The following is a 25,171-nucleotide window of genomic DNA, read 5'->3' as shown; positions in this document are numbered from 1 at the left end:
TCATGTAAAAAGAAAACGTAGTTCAGATACGAAAACAAATTACTTTTTAAGATAAAGTGCAACATTCTCGTTATATAAAAGGAAAATATTCATGCATTAAGAAGATCATAACATTTTAAGACACAAATAAAATGAAAAGAAACAAGTAACCCACACATACTTCCCTTACAGCTATGCAGACATTAAGGTCAGGTCAGGTCATTAGATCTGCTACTGGTAACCTGTAATCCAGTACAACCTGTTCAGGGTCGGGTTGCCGGCGACTAAACTGGCACTCCCACCGCTTCCTTCCAGGACTGGTGAGGCGGGTGGCTAGACACCCTTATGGAATTAAAAACGAGATCCATAAAAGGGCGTCGGCTCAGGAGAGCCACCGACGGCCATCTAGCTCCACCGTGTTGTGTGCATGCCACACGCAGTTGGCCCCCGGGGTGTGTCTACCCATGCATGCGAAGTCTGGATCCGGCAGAATCTGCGGAAGAAACCTATCGGTTCAACGGAGAGGAAGGCTGTTACAGCAACGCACTGTGGAGTGCAGAGAGCAAGATGAGACAGCGAAAGGATATCTTGGTCATCCACTGCATCCGTGCTCATCCTCCAGTCGTCTCGACTTAGTCTTGCCACTGGAAATTGGTGGACCCGGACGAGAGAGTGAGGTCGACGTTGCGCAACTCCTCTTCACTTTAAACAAACTCATCGCGCAAGTCATCAGTCATCCTTAATGACCTTTCATCCTTCATCCTTTCATCACCCCCAAGTCCTGTGGCGACAGGCGAGCGACGAAACGACAGGTGTGGGTACACTGGCAGTCGCAGCCGCAGACCTGCACGCAGGCGGTTCAGGCCATAGGGTCGTTCTTCATCGACAGGAGCAGCGATGGAGCTCGGCAGCCGTCAGTCTGAGCAGCCCTCTTTAGGAACGCACTGCTCACCTCCCTGGCATGAGGAAGGGGCTAGAAAAGGTGCACTAAAAATTGCCTGCTCCTTATCACCCTGGCCAGCATACCGCGGCTGGCGGGGACCCTACATCAGCGGTCGAAACAAAGAGAAAGAAAAGAAAAAAACGAGGATCGTTCCTCTCACCATTGGTACTTGGAACATAAGGACTCTCCTGGACAGAGACGACGCGGACAGACCCCAAAGGAGAAAGGCACTAGTTGCATCCGAACTCGCCAGATACAACATCGACATCACAGCCTTGAGTGAGACCCGGCTTGCAGGCGAAGGTGAGCTCAACGAACAGGGATCTGGTTACACCTTCTTCTGCAGTGGACGAGGAAGCGAAGAGCGACGTGAGGCCGGCGTTGGTTTTGCAGTAAAAACAGAACTTGTCAGCAAGCTAGCTGGAATCCCAAAGGGAGTCAACGATAGGCTTATGACCATGAAACTCCCACTGGCATCTGGCCAGAAGCACCTCACCATTGTCAGTGCCTACGCCCCAACCATGACCAACCCGGATGAAGTGAAGGCGAAGTTCTACGAGGACCTTCACTTTGTCATTGCTGCTATCCCGAAAGGGACTTCAGTGCTAGAGTTGGCTCTGACTACATCTCCTGGGATGGAGTGATTGGAAAGCACGGCGTGGGCCACTGCAACCCAAATGGATTGCTTTTGCTTCAGACCTGTGCAGAACACGAACTGCTGGTAACCAACACAGTTTTCTGCCTCCCTACCCGTAACAGGACGTCATGGATGCACCCTCGCTCAAAGCATTGGCATCTCATCGATTACGTCATCGTCAGGAAAAGGGATAGGCAAAATGTACGTGTGACAAAGACCATGTGCGGCGCCGAGTGTTGGACAGACCATCGCCTTGTAGTCTCGAGGCTGAATATTCGAATCCAACACAAGAGACGCCCCCAAGGCCAGAAGGCTCCAAAAGGCTCAACATCGCTAAGCTGAAAAACATCACCATCAAACAGACCTTTGTGGAGCTGCTGGAAGATCGTCTGGAATCCGCCTCTCTGGATAACCAGAATGTGGAGTCTGACTGGAGGACCCTGCGCGAGCTGATCTATAGTACAGCTTCAGAGACCCTGGGACCCATGACCAGAAAGCACAAAGACTGGTTTGATGAAAACTGTGATGAAATCAAGCAGCTTCTGGATGAGAGACGCCGTCTGCATCAAGCCTACCTGAGCAACCCAAAGTCCACATCAAAAAAGGATGCGTACAATGCCATCCGCAGGACTGTTCAGCAAAAGTTACGTCAGATGCAGGATAAGTGGCTGAGTGACAAAGCAGATGAGATCCAGGGATATGCTGACAGGCACGATATGAAGAGGTTCTATCATGCCTTAAAAGAAGTCTACGGCCCCACATCCTCAGGATCACACCCCCCCCCCCACCCCCCTCCTCAGTGCAGATGGGAATACCTTGATCACCGAGAAGGAGAAAATTCTCGAACGCTGGGCTGAGCGCTTCAACAGTGTCTTAAATCGCCCTTCCTCCATAAATGATGAAGCCATAGACCGTCTCCCACAAGTCCCCATCAACGAAGCACTGGACGATCTGCCAACACTTCTTGAGACCCAGAAAGCAATCCGTCTGCTATACAGTGGCAAAGCACCTGGCTCAGACTCCATACCAGCAGAGGTCTACAAGGATGGAGGCAGTGTGCTGACTGAGAAGCTCCATCAGCTGTACTCACTCATGTGGAAAGCAGAGACGATCCCCCAGGATTTCAAAGATGCATCTATCATTCACTTGTACAAGCGAAAGGGGAACCGGCAAGCCTGTGATAACCATCGGGGCATTTCCTTGCTCTCCATCGCAGGCAAGATACTTGCCAGGATCCTACTAAACCGCCTCACAGCACACCTTGACCAAGGTCATTTGCCTGAGAGCCAATGTGGATTCCGGAAAGAGCGCGGAACCACCGACATGGTGTTTGCTGCAAGGCAGCTGCAAGAGAAATGTCAGGAGCAAAATGCTGATCTGTTCTCCACCTATGTCGACCTCACTAAGGCCTTCGACACCGTGAGTAGAGAGGGACTGTGGAAGATCATGGCCAAGTACGGATGCCCTCGGAAATTTATTTCCTTGGTCAGCCAATTCCATGAAGGCATGCAGGCTCGAGTCCAGGACAATGGCGAAACATTTGCTCCCTTTCCTGTCACAAATGGTGTCAAGCAAGGCTGCGTCCTGGCTCCAACACTGTTCAGCCTCATGTTCTCTGCAATGCTTACAGATGCCTTCAGAGATGGCGATGTTGGAATCGGCCTAAAGTACCGAACAGATGGCAAGCTGTTTAACCTCAGAAGGCTTCAAGCAAAAACGAAGGTCATGACAGACATCATCAGAGACTTTTTGTTTGCTGATGATTGTTCTCTCAACGCTGGATCTGAAGCTGACATGCAACTCAGCGTCGACAAGTTTGCCACTGCCAGCAGGAACTTCGGCCTTACCATCAGCACGAGGAAAACTGAAGTTCTCCACCAGCCATCCCCAGGGAAACCCTACGTTGAGCCCAACATCACAGTCAACGGTCAGATACTCAGTGCGGTGGAGCAGTTCACATACCTTGGCAGCACACTGACACGAAATGCGACCATCGATGATGAAGTGAACGTCAGGATTGCAAGAGCAAGCGCAGCCTTCGGTAGACTCTATGCAAATGTCTGGAACAGAAGAGGCATTGGTCTTGAGACCAAGCTAAAGGTCTACAGAGCAGTAGTTCTCCCCACACTACTGTACGCCTGCGAAACTTGGACAGTGTACCAACGACATGCCAAGATGCCATGAAGCAGAACCACTTCCACACAACATGCCTCAGGAAGCTACTGAATATCGAGTGGCAAGACATGACCCCAGACACGGAGGTGCTTGCAAAAGCCACCCTTCCCAGCATCTTCACCATCCTGATGCAGTCCCAGCTTCGCTGGGCTGGACACGTGACGCGCATGCCAGACCATCGGTTGCCCAAAAGGCTCTTCTATGGCGAGCTGCAACAAGGGAAGACGGATCACACGGAGGTCAGAAGAAGCGCTTCAGAGATACTCTGAAAGTCTCTCTGAAAGCGTTTGATATCAACCCTGACTCCTGGGAGGAATCTGCAGTGGACCGTGACAAATGGCGCGCTGCTGTGCACAAAGGCGCCAAGTTGTGCGAGGCCAACAGGACTGCTGCAGCTGTTCAGAAGAGGCAGGCCAGAAAGTCACGGGCAAACAAGCTCCCTGACAATGATATGCCTGTCTTTGTCTGCCCCAACTGTCAGCGAACATTTCGTGCGCAGAATGGACTATTCAGCCATCTGCGCATTCACAGATAGATTCATGAGCATCCCCCCCACCACCACCACCCTCCCCCCATCCCCCAGCTGGATGACAACGATGGTCATCATCGATCTCGATGGACACACACCATGCAGACATTAAAAAAGAAAAGAAAATTAAGATAAATCAAGACATGAAATCATAGTTGTGTGATGAGGTGGTGACGTTTTGTACACAATCTTCTTTGCAAGTGGGATTTTACAACGTCTGCTAGAAGGAAGTTTCTGAAAGAGAGAGTTATGTGGATGAGTGGAATCATTAAAAAATTGGAGTGCTTTTCTGCGAAGAGCAGATTGGTACACGGGGTGGGCAGTTTGTTGCTGGGGCTTGGCTATAAATTTGCTGGCCAGGTTTACAACTCGTCCAAACAAACAAACAAAAAACTCAAGCAGTAACACAGCTTTAACACAGTTTTGAGGGCACTTCATCCAGTGCTGGAAAATGCACACAACATCAGTAATTCAACGATTATTCTACTTTTGGACGGTGATTTGATCAACACAGCAGGAGGGAAAAAGTGGATTTTGGTGAGTAAACACAAACGCCGTTTTTCGACGTATGCAGTGCACGAGGATATAAATCAACAGCAAATTGTATTCAATGGAATGCAGATTGACTATATAAGTTACCTCTGCTCAAATGATCACCACCCCCTGTGACAGCCACTACTATTTTTGTGTCATGATGTTTTGTGTGGTGCGTGGAAACTGTGACAAGGAAATCTGTGGGGATTTCCATTTCTAAAAAAAAAAAAAAAAAAAGCTGTGTAAGCTTTCTATAAATAAACTCATGCAGGAAGTCTGCCGATCAGTGAAATGAACTTTTACTGTTTGCTTTTTCTTTGACGAACACATTGAGTGGGTGATTGAAATCCTCGTAAGTTTAAGACTAGAGCACAAGTTTCTTTTTATTTGAAAAGTCATGAAGTGTACAAGTGATTCTTTCACTTGCCAGTGGGAAAATAATTCCGAACACAGATCATATTGCTATTTTTAGACATCTACGAAGAAAATTCCTACGCATGAAACATCCGGGAGGCGAGGACCGAATCAACGGAGTGAGTTTCGACTCAACTTGTTGACAGGTATCACGGATAGAGCGCAGGAGGTCGTAATTTGGCATTGTCACTCAGTTTTGTAGAAGTCAAGTAATTGATCGACGCATTTTGAACATTTTGCACATTTGCTCTGCACAAGATTCAGTTTCTTTGTCTGTTATTTCGTGTTAAGACTCAGCAAATTTTAGTCAAGTTCTTTTTCCTGCAAAATCAGCGAATGACACAAACCATCGGTTAACTGTGGGTGGATTCTGCTAGCCATCACCAAGATGAATTTCGCTTCGCCCTACGTGTACAACAATGTCACCGACGAAAGCTATGAGGTGGTGTCGGATGAAGAGTTCATGGAAGGAATGGATTTGAGGTAAGTGTGGAAAAGTTGTATCCAGATAAAATGTGACCCACAACAGACGCAGTTTTGTATAGGATTGAGAGCAGTGTAATAAGGTTCAGGAAAGAATCCCCCTGCAGATGAGGTATAGCGTGTAATTATGGATCAGTCAGTACGCTTTGACATCACCTTTTGACATCTCCACTCACCCAAAATTATGACATCGTTTCGTGTAAGATCGATTTAGGTTTGGAAGAACAAAAGCATAGCATAGTTGACGAGTGCTGGGCAGTAACTGAATAAGCGCAGTGCCAGCACCACCATCAGTGATACCGACCTTGAGCATTCCTCAGTTTGGAACCTTCACAGAGAAATTGAGGAGATAAATAAAAACCGCAATCAAAAGAAGTGCAGTGACATTCTTTTGCAACAGCACACACACACACACACACACACACACACACACACACACACACACACACACACACACACATATTTTCAGTCTGTGTATATGTGTTTGTGTGTGGACATGTACATAGCATTTGTTTCCAGGCCTAAGGTGTATGTAGCTGTGTTTGAATGCCTGTGCATACATGAGTGCATTAGAGAGAGAGCTGTGTATGCGTGACCGTAGGCATGTTTGTACCTGTATGTACACTGTGTTCTTCTGTTTCAGTGACTCTGGGGGTTCTGGAGATGAGCTGGGTGAAGAGGAAGCACCAGGGGAGGTCACTGCTGCGGCACAGGAAGCCTCAACAGCCAACACAAGCAGTGACAGAAAGGCACGGCAGGCAGACGCCAAGCCACCGGGCATGCTCCATCGGGCCATGGGGATGCTGTCATCTTTGGGGTCAAGGACACCGCAGCCACCACCCCCACCACCCCCACCCGCACCCCCCTTGCCGCCAAGGTCCAAGTCCACGAAGTCTCACCACTGGAAATCGGCCCCTCAGTCTCATTCGCATTCCCATTCTCATTCCAAAGACAGCCGCTCTAAAGGTATAGTTGGGCGATTGTTTGACTTGACGTCATGTCATGTTGTCAATATCGAAAGCATAAATGATAAAGGAAATGTAACTGCATGTGTGAACATTATGTGCAGCAGACCATATCAGTAATGATGGTCAGTGTTGATTAGCAGTTAACTGATTATTAGCATTTCAGTGAACTATGTGTTTATGTTATTGTCTGCTCTGCAGCAGCAATACAAACACAACACCCAAGATAACGTTACTCGAAGTCCTAAGTTTTCGATCCAAACACCAGATCTAAAGGCACCGTCAGCTGATTCCTCAGGCTGATGTCAGCCCTGATCAGGTCAGCTTGTCAGTTCTAAAAGTATGATCAGCTGATTATATTTGGACAGGAGCATAATTCATACTCAGTTTGGATGCATTCATCATTTTACAAACGAAAATGATAAACTAAGGAAGGAGGAATTTTGTTTAATGTCCTGTCACACATATCGGTGATTGAAGAATTTTGTTAAAGTATTTATGAATAAATTTGAGTATTATCGGTTAGAAGGGGTGGGAGATGTGAATGAATGGAGGGTTGTGGAAAACTGGGCAAATGAGGGTGAAATGTGGGTGAAAATTTGAAAATTTGAAAAAAAAATCTAAATACAATTACAGGAAATTACTTAAAGGACTTCGTAAAAGAGAAGTCATTAAACTGACAAGCGAAACAACTGATAATGAATGCAGAAAGTCAATTTCAGGTTAAAAAAATTTTTTTTTTTAAACTTCGCGATAACAAACTCAAAAGGGTTTGGGGGAGAATAAAAATAAAAAGAAAGGTTAATACACGAAGAACAAAGTAAATACTGATTTCGGCTTTGTGTTAAGCATGTCCTGTAATATTCTGGTGGAAGAGCACCGCTCCTAAAGAGGCTGCCGGTGCAATGGCTGAAGTACAGCCACGAACACAGGTCGATGCACAAATGGACCTTGTAGCACTCTGCTACTGAATCCACCGCACAAAAACTCCGATTTCACGTCACCAAAACACAGATGAATGGGGAAACAAATCTCATGATATTTGAAAAAAAAACAATAACAGTTAAAAGATATTATTTTATGGCAGAGCTATTTGTTCCTGCTGTTTGACGTTATCCATGGGCAGGTCACTCCTGATAAACTAAGATAATTGATATGACAGTTCAAGTGCCTGTACAACTGAATCATTCTTATAATTATGGTAATTAACCCCTTGAGTGCCCAAGAACGGAAATTTCTGTCTGCATCGTTGTAGTAAATTTTCTTATCACAAAATAATTGACTTAATATGAAATTGTCATGTATGTCCCAGAATGGAAATTTCCGTCCCTTTCTGGTGTGCAAAAAAGTGCCTTGGAACAGAATTTTTCATTGGCGTCGTTGCAGGAATTTTCTTATTGCAAATCATTCAGTTCACCTGAAATTGTCATAGTTGAATTGTGTGTTCATTTCATTTTCAGAAAAGTATAGGTTATATATACTCTTTCTTGTAGTAGTATGCCTGCTGGATTTTTTTTTTTTTTTTTTTTTTTTTTTTTTTTTTCAAATCCGTCACCATAATTATACTTTGGCAAATAGTTGTCACTGAGCATAGAATAGGTTTGGCACTGAAAGGGCAAACATTCTGCAAAGAGAGGACATGCAAGAAAAATATCATGCTAATTGTGTTTCTGTCTCAGTGTATTAGGTATCTGATCTCTTCTGACTTCATTCTCAGCGTACAATGATAGGGACACTGACATTGAGTCTGTTGCAGAACAAGGTAATAAATGATAATGAATTAATGTACCTTTGATTATTAATTAGCATTTATCCTTCAATTAATGAAGCATGGAAAGGAAGAGGATCATGAACAAATTACCATTTGAGATACAAACTCACTAGAAATGCTGTTTTGAAAGCAACAAACATGCATGCATGCACATCACATGCACACAGATCACTCAGCTATGAAAACCAGTGTTCATGTGCACACATAACTGGAATGGGTAAACATGGAGGATGCAGAGGTGTGTATGTTTTTTTAGCTTAAGTTGTGATATTTTCTGCCTTGAGAGAGAGTGTGTGTGTGTGTCAAATTGTGTTGGTGTTTATATTTTGTGTGGGATGTCACTATGGTGTGTGTGTGTGCGCGTAGTAGTAGTAGTCTTCAGTTTAACGTCTTCCACATTAAGTGATATATATTAGACGGGGGGGGGGGGGGGGGGGGGAGGAAGGGAGGTTGGGGATGGAGGGCAGGGCATGGTGGTGGGAACAGTATTGGGCAGAGGGTGAAGAATGGTGTGTGTGTGCACTCGTGTGTGCACATATGTGTGTATGGTGGGGAAAGATACAGAGCATTGGAAAAAAAATATTAAAAGGGGAGACATAGACATAGTGTGTATGCGTGTGTGTGTTTGTGTTTTCAAATTAACAGAAAGTGCTGATATCTAGAAAGTCCATATTTGTATTGCATTGCATTGTAATACTTTGGTTTTAGTCACAACAAATGGCCCTGTGTACAATTCAGGATGCTCGTCATGTTGAGAGTATACATATGGGATTCAAACCTGTGCAAACTTGTTTTCTTGTTAGGCGTATTACCACTAGGCCTCTGTTCCATTTTGCGTGGAGTGTTAAGCATGTGGTCGTGTGTGTGTGTGAGTGTGTTTATGTATGTGTGTGTGTGTGTGTGAGGAGTATGAGTATTCAAATTAACAAAAAAAATGGTGCTGTCTAGAAGTCCATTGTTGTTTCCAAAATAGCCCCTCCTCCCCCCCCCCTCCCCCCCACCACCCCCCTTCCATCTCATTTCATCAGTGGTTTATAATCAGTTCATAATTTTCGTCTTTCAACCGTTTGGTTCAGAATTATGCATTCATGTGAAATTAAAGTGAATGAAAGCCCATTGATTCATCTCTGCGCATGATTTAGTTTCAGTTTCTCAAGGAGGCGTCACTGCGTTGGGAGAAATCCATACATACACTACACCACATCTGCTTGGCAGATTCCTGACCAGCAGCATAACCCAAAGCGCTTAGTCAGGCCTTGAGCGCATGCATATATGTTTTTGTACATATCAGAGTGGATTTTTTTTTTTTTTAGATTTGCCAGAGGACAACACTTTGGGTTCTTTTTCAGTGCGCCAAGTGTTTGCATCACATGGGACCTCGGTTTATCATCTCATATGTATGACTAGACACTCAGTTCGATTTTCCAGTCAAACTTGGGGAAAAAAGGCGAAAGCAGAATTCGAACGTAGACCATCATGGACTCTGTGACTTAACACTATATAAATAAATTTGTATCATTATTATTGTTAGTATTGTTGTTATTGTTATTGTTATTTATGTTCTTCACAGGGAAAATGTTCCGCAGGGCCCACACCAACATTGTGTCGCTGCGCTTCGACACGCTGAAGAAGCCCAGTACGATGCATGCAGGGGAGACGATCAAGTGCGCAGGCTGTGAGGCCATGATGTCCAACATCAGCGGCATTGAGGATGACGGCCCTGACAAGGTGAATGTACCACGGTGCTTTGGTTGGTTGTTTTCTGACTCTTCTTCTTCTTCTTCTTCTTCTTCTTCATTCGTTGGCTGCAACTCCCACATTCACTCGTATGTACACGAGTGGGCAGCCGTTTCTTTACCCAGCCATGTTGGCAGCCATACTCCTTTTTTCGGGGGTGTGCATGCTGGGTATTTTCTTGTTTTCATAACCCATGTCAACTGTCTTCTTGACCTGTATGATGATAATAAATATAATAATGGACACCTATATAACGCGTTTCTCGAGAAATACTGCTCAAAGCGCTTTACATTTCGTTCCCCACTCCCCCGCCCCCTGTATGCTTGGTTTTGAATCAGTAAGGTGGCAGCCTTTTATAGACGAGCATACTTGTCAGCAGCAGTCAAGGGTTTGAATTCCATAATATCTGAAAATATACTTTCAGCCCTTCATTGATGAGCATACTTGTCTGCAGCAGTGAAGGGGTTAAATTCTTATGATAAAGACTCCTAAGATGCACGTTCAGTAAACAAGTTGTATGTATATATGTGTGTGTGTGTGTGTATATATATATATATATATATATAAGAGTTACTATGGTGGTTCTGACGTACTGTTTTTGAATGCAGGTGTGGAAGTGTGAGTTTTGCGGATATCGTAACTTGGTGGACATTGACGAGGACGAGAAGCCGGCTGCTGATGACGTCACTTACCTGATTGAGGCAGCCCTGTCAACCACAACCTGTGGAACCTCAGGGCGTGACGAGTCCATTGTTGTCTTCTGCATCGACATCTCTGGTAGCATGACGATAACCACAGAGGTGATTCAGGAATGTGTGTGTGTGTGTGTGGAATAGAATATGATAGAATGGAATGTCATGAAACCTTAAGGTTTGTAAGACACAAGAACATTGGTCAATAAATATATGTGGGGGATGGAGGGGGTCTTTGCATGCATGCATATGTATTCAAGAATGAGTATTTTCATGCTTGTATTGGTTGTTGTTTGTGTGTGTATGTGTGTGCGTGTGTGTGTGCGCGCAGGCATGTGTGTTTGTGTATCACATTTATTCAAAAACTTTTTCAAAAAGTAGCGCGGGTCCATCACGACGGAAAAGTGTGGGTGGGTGTGTGTGTACATGTCAGTGCATGTGCAGGACATCATGTGTGAGGAAGTAAAGAGTCGAGCTGCATGCTGAGTCACTATGAGTCCAGAGGTCAGTGACTTGTTAGCTTTTTATTACTTCATAGGGTCCAGTTTTTTTCCCCCTCAAAATTAGGGGCAAGGCTGATGCAGTCATAATGTCAGTTGTTTCAAAGGAGTGAAAGTATAGACTTTTGATAGTTGATGGAGGAGGGGGGGGGGGGAGTGAAAAGGTACCCCAGTTCAATGAGCGGCACAACGCACAGCTTTACTGTTGAGATTTGCCCATGCAGCTGCTGGAACAAGAAGAGATGAGACAGCGAAATAGTGTATGCGAATCCGACAAATGAGGAAAAAGAGATGGATATTGGAGGGGACATTAAAAAAAAAAAAAAGGTTGTAAGGTCTGTGCAGATCCAAAACAAGCTGCTGCTTTTTTTTTTGTGTGTGTGTGTGTGTTGTTTCCCCAAAGGGATTGTGGCACATTCCATTGGTGCAACTGTGGGTATGGGTAAAGAGATAGAGGAGGTCGACTCGTACACTGCCGACGAGCAGAGCTGAGAAAACGCAGATCACGTCGAGTGCGTTCGCGGATCAATGAAAATGACATTAAAGGCAACACTGACCTGAGTGTGTGGCAACAAACTTCTAGAAGTCACCAGAGGAGGTGTAGGAGGTGGTGGAGGTCTGGAGTCGACCGGAGGGAGTGGAGGAGGGGGTGGGTTAGCATTGTTGAGAGGGCCAGTGCGATCGCGCCTTAATTTTAGCACGATTCCCCAATCGAGCTACATAATTATGTGACCTGGTTGGAGACATAATTTGACAAAAAACAAGAAAACGCCAGAGAATCGACAGACAGGCAGAAAATAAGAAAAAAACTTAGCCGTATGAAGAGCACAGGAACAGGAGTCATGATGGCTGCCGGAAAAAGAGGGCGCTAGCCAGGGGGACAAAGGGGAGGTTACCTACTTCCGGGAGGTTATCGGCCGTAGTACTTTCGTTTTCTCCGCATAGGCGGATAGTAGTTTGCATGTGACAGGAATGTCAGACCCCTGCCGGAGTCTGCACTAGTTGGGTCACGGTAAGTATGTTATTTAAACGTAATTTTAGATAGAAAATTTCCTTTGCAAGGCCTTGACAGACAACCTGCCAGTCCTACACTACTACTACTACTACTACTTTAATTACACATACTTAACCTTGACCCACTAGTGCAGACTCCAGCAGGGGTCCGACATTCCTGTCCTGTGCAAACTACTATCCGCCTATGCTGAGAAATTTCTTAAATGTAATTTTAGATAGAAAATTTCCTTTTTATGGGAATTGTCTGTGGTGGTGTTTTTTTTTACTCAAGTAGATAACTTTGTTATTTGTACAATGTGTAGTTCATCATAATTTCACTGATCGTTTATCTCTGGTGATTCTCTGTGTCATTTTTAGGTTTTAGGTGTATTTTTTAGTGGTGTGTGTGTGTGTGTGTGTGTGCGTGCCGTGCGTGTGCGTGCGTGTGTGTGTGTGATGTACCTTTCCCGTGCATTGAATGTTATGCGGGTGTGAATAGTTATATCTCATTTTTGTTATTTTCCTTTGAAATGTTCCGTATCTGTTTCTGCTGTAAAGTGTAGTGAGCCTGCTCTTGAAAGGTGGGAACCGCGCTATGTAAGCCTCCATATTATTATTATTATTGTTATTATTATTACTATCGTTATCATTATCATTGCCCCTTCCTTGCCGACCTCCAGGTCCCGGGTCACCAGAAGCTGCGGGGGTCGGCGACCCTGCGCCGGCTGCGTCGGGAGAACACGATGGAGGGTCCCCAGCGGCTGCCCCATGAGGGTCGCAACGTGACCTACGTGTCGCGCCTCCAGGCCGTGCAGGCTGCCGTGGACCACCAGCTGGGGGAGATGGCCCGTGACTTCCCGGACCGCCGCGTTGCCCTGGTTACCTTCAGCTCTGATGTGAGATTGTGTGTGTGCGTGTGTTTTTGTTTGTGTGTGTATGTGGGTGGGGGGGGTTGTGTACGTGTGTGTGTTTGTGTGTGTGGACCAGGGGAGATGGTCCGTGACTTCCTGGACCACTGTGTCACCCTGGTTACCTTCAGCTCTGATGTGAGTGTGTGTGTGGGAGGGGGGCGGAGGGGGTGGTGCGGGTTGTTTTTGTGTATGTGTGTGTGTGTATCACCAGCTACGGGAGATGGCCCGTGACTGCCTGGACCACCCTGGTTGCCTTCAGTTCTGATGTGTGTGTAGGCGAGTGTGTGTGTGTGTGTTGATCTGGTTTATCAGATTGTTTTGTGTTGGCAGTTTCATGACAGACAACAGCGAAATCACCACTTGTTTACTTCACTTAGAGATAAGGATAACAAAGCGTATTGTTTATATTTGGTAACATATACAGTTGCTGACATTGTATATGGTTTAGATTTTTATGCTTTTGTTTTTTTTGTTTTGCTTTTTTCTTTAATTCAAAGGTTTACAGAAACAAAATATAATTTTGCTCATTGGGAAGTTACAGCATATTATTGCTCTGAATATTAATCGTTGCGTGTCAGAATAACATGGGCAGATTAATAGATATTCATTAATAGATATTCATATGTTGATTCCATGATTTCAGTTTCGATTGGTTGCTTGCTTGCTTGATGTGATTTTGTAATGTTTAGTTTTGTACAACACAAACTTTTCATGTCCATTATCTGCACAAATTCGATACAATCTATAGTTTATTTTTGTTTTTTTTTAAACATACATGTCAACTCCTTATGCTTTAAAAAGAAATTTTCTTTTTTTTAAATACATCTTTTGTGAACATTTTGTAAAAATATCCTGATGTGAGTGTGATGACACTTTCACCTGGTCTTTTCCCTGCACAAATTTGTCAACTTCGTTTTACATCTTTTATAAACATTTTGTAAAAATATTGTGATGCGAGTGTGATGACGCTTTTACCCTGGCCTTTTTCCCCTGCATGCAGGTGTCTGTGATTGGTGACGGAACTGGAGAACCGGTGTCGGTGTCGGGCCAGAAACTGACGAACCAAGAGGAGCTGACCAAGGTGGGGTTGGAGCTGCCCCTGCCCAAAGCTGTCAAGGACGTCAGGGAGTCGCTCGGGGAGAAGATCTTTGGGTGAGCCTCCTCTTCTTTTTCTTCTTCTTTGTCTTCTTTGTTCGCGGGCTGCAACTCCCATGTTCACTCGTATGTATACAAGTGGGATTTTACGTGTATGACCCTGTGTAGGCAGCCATACTCCGGTTTTTGGGGTGGTGAGCATGTTCAACTCACTCAGTACTGCCGGTTAGCTCCATAGACGACCCATTTGTGTGGGTAAGAAACAAAAACGCCAAAAAAACAAAGGTTACAATTGATGAACTGAAAACTTCCAATCTGATAACATATCTGATAACGTAACGAGTTACTTGGGGACGAAGTGTAGAACTTCCTCCTTTCTAATGCTATCACACAGTTAGATGATTTATTTGCGAACCAGCGCCCTCAGATTCTCTCGCTTCCTAGGCAGACGCGTTACCTCTAGGCCATCACTCCACCATGATGAAAAGTATTCATATTTTGTGTTCAAAATGTGCACACAAATTGATTGATGGATTGATGGCCTAGAGGTAACGCGTCCGCCTAGGAAGCAAGAGAATCTGAGCGCGGCGCTGGTTCAAATCACGGCTCGGCCGCCAGATATTTTCTCCCCATCCACTAGACCTTGAGTGGTGGTCTGGACGCTAGTCATTCGGATGAGATGATAAACCGAGGTCCCGTGTGAAGCATGCACTTAGCACACATAAAAGAACCCACGGCAACAAAAGGGTTGTTCCTGGCAAAATTCTGTAGAAAAATCCACTTTGACAGGAAAAACAACTCAAACTGCACGCAGGAAAAAATACAAAAAAATGGGTAGCGCTGTAGTGCAGCGACGCGCTCTCCCTGGGGAGAGCAGCCCGAATTTCACACAGAGAAATCTGTTGTGATAAAAAGAAATGCAAATACAAAATACAAATACAAAGCACAAAGAGTTTGAAACAGATTGAATTCAGAACATTTTACAGGGCCCCTTCTAATTCTGTCTAATTTTGTTGTTTGCCATGTGACTGAGAAGAAACTGGGTCAGACGCTATTGCCGACATGCACTGTATACATGAACCAGTCACTGCGAGAATAACTCTCCTGCTCGCGAGCACAGTAACACACACTGCATTTGTTGGTGGCAGAGGAGAGAGGAAAGGTCAGTTACGATATTCTTAGCTTATATTGTCGTTATGGAAATTAGGTGCCACTCCAAAAATTCAAAACTATCTCAGGCACCAATCAGGGTCTTTTGTCTGAAACGGTTGTAAAACAGTAGGGCCTCGATCAGGGCTCTTCGTCTGGAGTGAGAGGACAACACTTGGGTTGAAGTTGTGTAGATATGTGTCAAGGTTGTGCAGTCGTGTGTTGAGGTTGTGTGCGTGCACATGTGCATGTGTGTGTGTGTTAGTTGTGTGGGTGTGTGTGTATGTTGAAGTTGTGCGGGGTTGTGCGTGTATGTGTGTTGAGGTTGTGAGGGGAGTGAGGAGGTGGTGGTGTTGATGTTGTACAGGTTGTGCTGGGGGTGGGATGGGGTGGGTTGTGCGTGTGTGTGTGTTGAAGTTGTGAGGTTGTGTGTCGAGGTTGTGTGGGGGTGGTGGGGTTGAAGTTGTGCGGGGGCAGGTGTGCTGAGGTTGTGTGGGTGGGTGTATGCATGTGTAGGTTTTGAAGTTGTGGGTGTGGGTGTGTTGACGTTGTGTGGGCATGTTTTCAGATTGTGTGTGTTGCAGTTCTTGCGGGGCCGGGAGGGTTGGGGGGGGGGGGGGGGGGTTGAGGTTGTGCAGGTGTGTGTGTTGAGGTTGCGCAGCGGTGTGTGTTGAGGTTGCGCAGCGGTGTGTGTTGAGGTTGTGCAGCGGCGTGGGTTGAGGTTGTGCAGCGGTGTGGGTTGAGGTTGTGCAGCGGGGGGGGGGGGGGGGGGGGGGGGGTGTTGTTGTGCAGGGGCGGGGGGGGGGGGGGTGGTGGTGGTTGTGCAGCGGTGTGTGTTGAGGTTGTGCAGTGTGTGTTGAGGTTGTGCAGCGGTGTGTGTTGAGGTTGTGCAGCGGTGTGTGTTGAGGTTGTGCAGGGGTGTGTGTTGAGGTTGTGCAGGGGTGTGTGTTGAGGTTGTGCAGCGGTGTGTGTGTTGTTGTGCTCCAGGTTGGAGGAAGGGGGCTCCACGGCCCTGGGCCCAGCCATCGTGGTGGCGCTGAGCCTGGCCTCGCAACACCCTGGGTCAAAGGTCATCCTGTGCACGGACGGCAAGTCCAACGAGGGCGTGGGGAAGGTGGAGAACCTGACCGAGTCTGACCCGGAACCCGATGAGTTCTATGAGAACATTGCCGCCACCGCCAATTCCAAAGGGTGAGCTTGAGGGTTTCGGTGGTGTTTTGTTTTTTTGTTGTTGTTGTAGGGGTTGTTTGGGGACATGGGGGGTTGTGTGTGTGTGTGTGTGTTGGGGAGTGGGGGTAGGTGGGTTACAGTTATCCTCACCTACTCCTGCTCCTTCCGAAACGGCACTCCTCACCTCCCCCACCTTCCTACCCCCCCAAAGCCTTTCTGCCCTCCCCTGTGCCATGAAGGTTGTATTTTCTATAAAAAAATTTTAAAAAATTCTTTAAAAATCTGTTTAAAAAAAAAGAAAAGCTAATGAATGTATATTTTTTAGATAAAAAAAACTGGGTGTTGTATAGGCATGCAGAAGGGAGGTCACCAGCCACAGCTGCTTTCGATTTATCAAGAGTGGAGTTGTAATTTTGCGTAAGAGAGGTATGAAACTCTGCTGGAGTCTGTACCAGTGGGTCACAGTAAGGGTGATAGATACAACATTGTTTTTCCTATAAAATAAAGAAAAAGAAAAAAAAAGTTCTTTTTACATCTTCTGCATTACATGAAGTTCATTTTATTTTACGGAGTAAGAGTCACTGATTGGCCGAACCAAGGCACAGCTCAATGATCGTACTGCTTTGACCACACAACACACATACTGGCCATGGCTTGTTTGGCACACACGAAGTTTGTATAATATTTAGCTAAACAGGGACTTCTATTAGTTTGTATAATATTTAGCTAAACAGGGACTTCTGTTTTTGTTTCTGGACGCAGCCAGTGTCTTGGAGATGTGGTGGCAGGATCGGTAGTAACTAGGCGTTGGACTTGTGATCTGACGGGCGCAATAGCCGAGTGGTTAAAGCGTTGGACTGTCAGTCTGAGGGTCCCGGGTTCGAATCACGGTGACGGCGCCTGGTGGGTAAAGGGTGGAGATTTTTACGATCTCCCAGGTCAACATATGTGCAGACCTGCTAGTGCCTGAACCCCCTTCGTGTGTATATGCAAGCAAAAGATCAAATACGCACGTTAAAGATCCTGTAATCCATGTCGGCGTTCGGTGGGTTATGGAAACAAGAACATACCCAGCATGCACACACCCGAAAACAGAGTATGGCTGCCTACATGGCGGGGTAAAAACGGTCATACACGTAAAAGCTCACTCATGTGCATACAAGTGAACGCAGAAGAAGAGGAGGAGGACTTGTGATCCAGTGTTCACCAGTGATCGGGGTTCAAGGCCCTGTTTCGGTGTGGGCTTGTATCTTTGGGGAAGACGGTTTGCTCTGAATGTCCTCACTCCACCCACCCGTTCACACTTGGACCTGACTTAAGCTTGAGGGAGGGTTAAAATGACAGAAGGCGAGGATTGGGCCCTGCTTTTCTTTCTTTCTTCTGCACTGTTTCAGTGGCATTACTCTCACGCCGCTCATTTAGATTCACCCATACATGGCCACACCGGGGTTCGTCTGCCACAGTTCCAGCGTCGGCAGTCCACAGGGAACCATTGATTTTGGGTCGCCAGGAGGCCACACACCAGAGGATACCCTGCACTGCTGCTGAGTCACTTCAGTGGTGTTCACTGGTGCCTGTTCTGATTTAACGTACATAGGACACCACCTACTAAGCCCCCTACTAACGACATGGCTTAGTCGCAGAGCCAGACTGAGTGGGCATCCCTCCCAGAGTGGAGACCACCACTACGTCCCCCAAACAACAGCCCCCATGAATCTGCCGACACTGAAGACATTGACAGGACTCACCCCAAGCATGGAAGTTGAGGGGTATCGAAACTGAGGTCACCATGAGAGCAGGGCATGAAAGGGCCCTGCCTGCCTTTGCTTTTCTTTGTCAAACCTCAAAGTGGATATGAATCCATTGCCCTGCTATGGGACCTCCTTTTTTTTCTTTTCTTTTTTTTTTTAACATAGTGCCTCAGGGTGAATGACACTTCAAAAACTGGTTGATTGTAGCGCCAAGCATTTGCATCCTTCAGCTTCAGAATGAATTAAGTTTTGTATTCAGATTTGTATGTATATGCATGTTTAGATGTATATGAATGTATGCGTGTATAGATGGTTGCTCAGGATTAACATTCACAGTTTTTCAGCACGGACGTGGTGGCACTGTTTGGTAACCTGGACCATAAACAACGAAAGATGAAGACTGAGACTGTTTGTGTGCTTTTCAGGGTGTCTGTGTCTGTTGTCACCAAAGACTGTTGTTTTTCTCTTCTTCTTCTTCTGCGTTCCCCAGTTCATGCTGTCAGATGGTCAGTCCGGTCTGCAGCGCAAAGTCCGCTGTACTCCACAGTGCAGCAGGTGGTCCCCAGAGCTTCTCGTGGAGTTCGACCTCACAGGGCCAGGATTCCCTCCTCAGGTGCACCAAAAGTTGGGCTGAACAATAAGTGCTCTGGTGTCTGCGAACCTGTGCCGCATGGGCATTCATCAGTAGTCGACAGTCTGTCTGTAGAGGTGTGAAAGGAGCCTACAATGTCGTGTTCTCAGTCGGAGTGAGGACTACTTGCTGTGCTCACAAAGACCAGAGAGTATCCTCCTCCGATCCAGTTTGGTGTGTTCACCAAAGTCTGTGTTTGCTTTCAGGGTGTCATTGTGTGTGGTCACCAAAGTCTGTGTTTGCTTTCAGGGTGTCATTGTGGTCACCAGAGTCTGTGTTTGATTTCAGGGTGTCATTGTGTGTGGTCACCAAAGTCTGTGTTTGCTTTCAGGATGTCGGTGTCTGTGGTCACCAAAGTCTGTGTTTGATTTCAGGATGTCATTGTGGTCACCAAAGTCTGTGTTTGATTTCAGGGTGTCAGTGTCTGTGGTCACCAAAGTCTGTCTTTGCTTTCAGGGTGTCAGTGTCTGTGGTCCTCAAAGTCTGTCTTTGCTTTCAGGGTGTCAGTGTCTGTGGTCACCAAAGTCTGTCTCTGCTTTCAGGGTGTCAGTGAGTAGTCACTAAAGATTGCTGTCTTTGCTTTCAGGGTGCCAGTGTCTGTGGTCACCAAAGTCTGTGTTTGCTTTCAGGATGTCAGTGTCTGTGGTCACCACAGTCTGTCTTTGCTTTCAGGGTGTCAGTGTCTGTGGTCACCAAAGTCTGTCTTTGCTTTCAGGGTGTCAGTGTCTGTGGTCACCAAAGTCTGTCTTTGCTTTCAGGGTGTCAGTGTCTGTGGTCACCAAAGTCTGTCTTTGCTTTCAGGGTGTCAGTGAGTAGTCACTAAAGATTGCTGTCTTTGCTTTCAGGGTGTCAGTGTCTGTGGTCACCACAGTCTGTCTTTGCTTTCAGGGTGTCAGTGTCTGTGGTCACCAAAGTCTGTCTTTGCTTTCAGGGTCTCAGTGTCTGTGGTCACCAAAGTCTGTGTTTGCTTTCAGGGTGTCAGTGTCTGTGGTCACCAAAGTCTGTCTTTGCTTTCAGGGTCTCAGTGTCTGTGGTCACCATCAGCGGAACAGACTGCAAACTGATTCAACTGGGGAAACTGGCAGACAGTACAGGGGGCCAGGTGAGATTTCAGTGTGTTGGTGGTAAGCAAAATACTCAACGTGACCCAAATTTAAGACCCTCCCGTCCTTCTCGCTTCCTTGCGCTGGTTACGGCATAATGCAGTAAAAAGAAGGTGCTATTCAGGGGGGCAAAGGGGAGGTTACCTACTTCCAGGAGGTTATCGGCTGTAGCTACTTTCGTTTTCTCTGCATAGGCGGATAGTAGTTTGCACAGGACAGGAATGTCAGACCCCTGCCGGAGTCTGCACTAGTGGGTCTTGGTAAGTATGTTACTTAAACATAATTTCGGGAAGAAAATTTCCTATTATGATGTTGTTGACGATATGGATACTTATATATAGCACATATCCTCAGTCAGAGACCAAGCTCTAAGCGCTTTACAGTCGGGGAGACCTTTGCACAACAGGGCTGCCTACTTGGGTGGAGACGACAGAGCTGCCATTGGGCGCTTATCATTCTTTTACTGTGACATTCAGTCGGGTTTTAGTCACGCGTGTGCACACATACACAACGCTCACACAGACATGCAACATTTTACCGTATGTATGACCCTTTTGTTTATTTACTGTCCCATGTAGGCAGTCGTACTTCGTTTTCTGGGGTGGGGAAGGGTGGGGGGGGGGGGGTGCATGTCGGGTGTGTTGCTGTTTCCATGACCCACCAAATGTTGACATGCTGAGAACAACACTAATTTCACTTTGAGAAGTCTGTGGTGACAAAAGTAAAACCATACAATGCAATGCAATACAATACAATACAATCCAATACAGTACAATACAATACAATGCAATACGTGTTTGAATGTTGGTTAAAAGTAACACAGTACTATACGGTATAGTTTAATTTATGGGATTGAACATCTGCAGGTCATATACTACTTTTCAACACAGCACAGTACAATACAGCACAGCACACTACAGCACAATACACTACAGCACAGCACAGTACACTACAGCACAGTACACTACAGCACAGCACAGCACAATACAGCACAGTAGAGTACAATGCACCACAGTGCAACACAGCACAGTACACTACAGCACAGTACAGTACAATGCACACAGCACAGTACACTACAGCACAGCACAGTACAGTACACACAGCACAGTACACTACAGCACAGCACAGTACAGTACACTACAGCACAGCACAGTACAGTACACTACAGCACAGTACACTGCAATGCAGAACAGTACAGCACAGTACAGTACAATGCAGCACAGTGCAACACAGTACAATGCAGCACAGCACAGTACAATACAGCACCGTACAGTACAATGCAGCACAGTACAACACACTTCAGTACTGTACAACATAGCGCAGTACAGCACAATACAATACAGGCAGTACAATGCAGCACAGTACAATGCAGCACAGTACAACACAGTACAATGCAGCACAGCACAGTACAATACAACACAGTACAATACAACACAGTACAATGCAGCACAGTACAGTGCAGCACAGCACAGTACAATACAGCACCGTACAGTACAATGCAGCACAGTACAACACACTTCAGTACTGTACAACATAGCGCAGTGTGGTGTGTCCATCGAGATCGATGATGACCATCGTTGTCATCCAGATGGGGGATGGGGGGAGGGTGGTGGTGGGGTGGGGGGAAGGATGCTCATGAGTCTATCTGTGAGTGCGCAGATGGCTGAATAGTCCAATCTGCGCACGAAATGTTCGCTGACAGTTGGGGCAGACAAAGACAGGCATATCACTGTCAGGGAGCTTGTTTGCCCGTGACTTTCTGGCCTGCCTCTTCTGAACAGCTGCAGCAGTCCTGTTGGCCTCGCACAACTTGGCGCCTTTGTGCACAGCAGCGCGCCATTTGTTACGGTCCACTGCAGATTCCTCCCAGGAGTCAGGGTTGATATCAAACGCTTTCAGAGAGTACAGCACAATACAATACAGGCAGTACAATGCAGCACAGTACAATGCAGCACAGTACAACACAGTACAATGCAGCACAGTACAATGCAGCACAGCACAGTACAATACAACACAGTACAATGCAGCACAGTACAGTGCAGCACAGCACAGTACAATACAGCACCGTACAGTACAATGCAGCACAGTACAACACACTTCAGTACTGTACAACATAGCGCAGTACAGCACAATACAATACAGGCAGTACAATGCAGCACAGTACAACAATACAGCACAGTACAACAATACAGCACAGCACAGTAGAGTGCAGCACAGTACAACACAGCACAGTACAACACAGTACAATACAGCACAGTACAGTACAAAACACAGTACACTACAATACAGTACAACACAACACAGTACAATGCAGCACAGTACAACACAACACAGTACCGTATAATACAGCATAATACAGTACAGTACAGTACAACACAACACAACAGTACAATACAGCACAGCACTGCACAATACAGCACAGTAGAACACAGTACAATACACAGCACAGCACAGTACTACACAGTACAACACAACACAGCACAGTACAATACAGTACAGTTCAATACAGTACAGCACAGTACAATACAGCACAGTACAATGCAGCACAACACAGTACAACACAGCACAGTACAACACCCAATACAGCACAGTACAATACAGCACAGTACAATGCAGCACAACACAGTACAATACAGCACAGTACAATGCAACACAACACAGCACAGAACAACACCCAATACAGCACAGTACACTACATCACAGTATAACACAACACACTAGAACACAGACAGTACAACACAGCACAGCTCAGTACAAAACACAAAACAGCACAGCACAGTTCAATACAACACACTACAACACAACACAGTACAATTAACAATACAGTACAACACACCACAGTACAACACACCACATTATACTACAGTACATTACACCACAGTACAACACAGTACACTACAACACAGTACACTACAACACAGCACAGTACATCACATCACAGCACATCACAGCACTGTACAACACAGCACAGTACATGTGTGTGACCATGTGCAGGTGAACATTGTGGACCCCCTGAAGCTGACAGAGGAGTTCAGCAACGTCCTGTCCGACCGAATCATTGCCACCTCGGTTGTGGCCACCTTCATCGTACACAAGGGCCTGTGAGTCTTCTGATCTGGGTTTTTTTGTGGGTTTTTTTTTCTTTCATTCTTGTGCTTCAAACAGATGGAAGAAAAAAAAGGTGACTGCTGGACCTTTTAAAACCAAGTTTTTAAGGCTGCCGGAAAAAGAGGGCGCTAGCCAGCGGGACAAAGGGGAGGTTACCTACTTCCGGGAGGTTATCGGCCGTAGTTTCGTTTTCTCCGCATAGGCGGATAGTAGTTTGCACAGGACAGGAATGTCAGACCCCTGCCAGAGTCTGCACTAGTTGGGTCATGGTAAGTGTGTTATTTAAACGTAATTTTAGATGGAAAATTTCCTTTAAAAATGATAAAAGCTGGTGTAAAATCAGAGGTACCTTCATCTTAAGGTTCCTTTGATTTTACACTAGCTTTCATCATTTTTTTAATTTCAAGCAGATGATGCCCTGTGTCCTCTTGTGTGGATGCCTGGGGGATTGGGAGGGGGATGTTGGGGTGGGGGGGGGGGTTCTTTTAGAAGAAATAGCCCCCCCTGCTTTCAGGAAAATCTGCCAGATTTTTTTTTCTTTGTTTCTGCCTTTTTTCTTTTCTTTTTATCTTTTATCTAATCATCAATTCTCTGCTTTTTCTGCCTTGCCAGTCCATTCCCCTTTGTTTTTGTTGTGTGTGTGTTGTTGTTTTTTTCCAGCAACTTTGGACACTTTTTTCTCTTTTTTTTTTTCCGGTCTGTGATGTACTGAATGTGCTGTTTTGCTCTTATGATTAGGTAGTGGATATTGTAAGCACTGGGATGGGCACCATCTACTGTCCATTCTACATGCTGTGTGCCTATTTTTATGGCTTTTAAAGTACTTAATTTTTTCTTCTGATATACAAATTTTATAATGTAAGGATTATAGATTTAAGTGAAATGGCTGACGCCCTCAGCACAGCCTAATCTTATTTTGTCTTAACTCACTCAGTACGGCCAGCCCACTTTTCTCCATTACACAGACCCCTCGGATGTCCAGTGGGTGTCTCAATGACCCAACCTTAAGCTTCTGTCGTCAGAACTGTGGTATTCTTTGTCAATATTCACCTCTTCAGTTTAAGAGTCTTCCGCTTGCAATATTTTGATGGTGGTAATTGGGGTGAAACGCTGTTAACGTCGTCTCTTTCGCCGTTCGTATGGAGAGAGTTAACTCATTCTACACCACAGCCACATGCCTGCTACGACTCCCCTGGACCAGCAGTGCATGACACCACCGCTGAATAAACAGGGTGGTTCACTAAAACAGCGAAAGTAAATGGAGAATTGTTGATTTAACTGGTCGAACAAATCTTCATTTTCATGCTTCTGGAATCCGTAAACGGATCAGTTTAGAATGCCAAGTGTACCAAGTAAGAATGAACGGAGTGGAGTGATGGCCTAGAGGTAACGCGTCCGCCTAGGAAGCGAGAGAATCTGAGCGCGCTGGTTCAAATCACGGCTCAGCCGCAGATATTTTCTCCCCCTCCACCAGACCTTGAGTGGTGGTCTGGACACTAGTCATTCGGATGAGACGATAAACCAAGGTCCTGTGTGCAGCATGCACTTAGCGCACGTAAAAGAACCCATGGCAACAAAAGGGTTGTTCCCGGCAAAATTCTGTAGAAAAATCCACTTCGATAGGAAAAACAAATAAAACTGCAAGCAGTAGTGTAGCGGCACAGTTTCCCCTGGGGAGAGCTGCCAGAACATCTGGAGTAGAATGAGTTAAGGAGCTCAACATGTAAGATTGTATGCCATGAACTGTGTTTTGCAGTTGGTTTGTTTTTTGTTTGTTTTTTGTTTGCTTTTTAGATGTGACAGAGTTTTATGGTCAACATGGGTGAATTCCTCATTTTGTTGACTGGGCCCTGTGCAGTCTGTTGGATGATAAGCAACAATGTCAAATAATAACAATAATA

The 25,171-nt window shown here is 45.8% G+C and overlaps 1 protein-coding gene across 1 annotated transcript in view; it reads left to right on the top strand.

Moving 5' to 3' along the window:
• The first annotated feature begins 5,317 nt into the window (after nt 1-5,317).
• The window catches only part of LOC143297936 (uncharacterized), a 32,032-nt gene continuing 12,178 nt past the window's right edge, over nt 5,318-25,171 (top strand). The window contains exons 1-9 of the mRNA XM_076610546.1: nt 5,318-5,694; nt 6,338-6,660; nt 10,001-10,158; nt 10,776-10,967; nt 13,033-13,248; nt 14,264-14,415; nt 16,495-16,698; nt 20,077-20,161; nt 23,157-23,263. Coding sequence (XP_076466661.1) covers nt 5,600-5,694; nt 6,338-6,660; nt 10,001-10,158; nt 10,776-10,967; nt 13,033-13,248; nt 14,264-14,415; nt 16,495-16,698; nt 20,077-20,161; nt 23,157-23,263 — 1,532 coding nt within the window. The 5' untranslated portion in view covers nt 5,318-5,599. The remainder of the gene's footprint in view (nt 5,695-6,337; nt 6,661-10,000; nt 10,159-10,775; nt 10,968-13,032; nt 13,249-14,263; nt 14,416-16,494; nt 16,699-20,076; nt 20,162-23,156; nt 23,264-25,171) is intronic.

This window comes from Babylonia areolata, chromosome 23 (assembly GCF_041734735.1).
Source record: "Babylonia areolata isolate BAREFJ2019XMU chromosome 23, ASM4173473v1, whole genome shotgun sequence".
NCBI classification, from domain to species: Eukaryota; Metazoa; Mollusca; class Gastropoda; order Neogastropoda; family Buccinidae; genus Babylonia; species Babylonia areolata.
The sequence above is the reverse complement of the archived record's forward strand: the minus strand, read 5'-3'. Positions and strand labels throughout refer to the sequence as shown.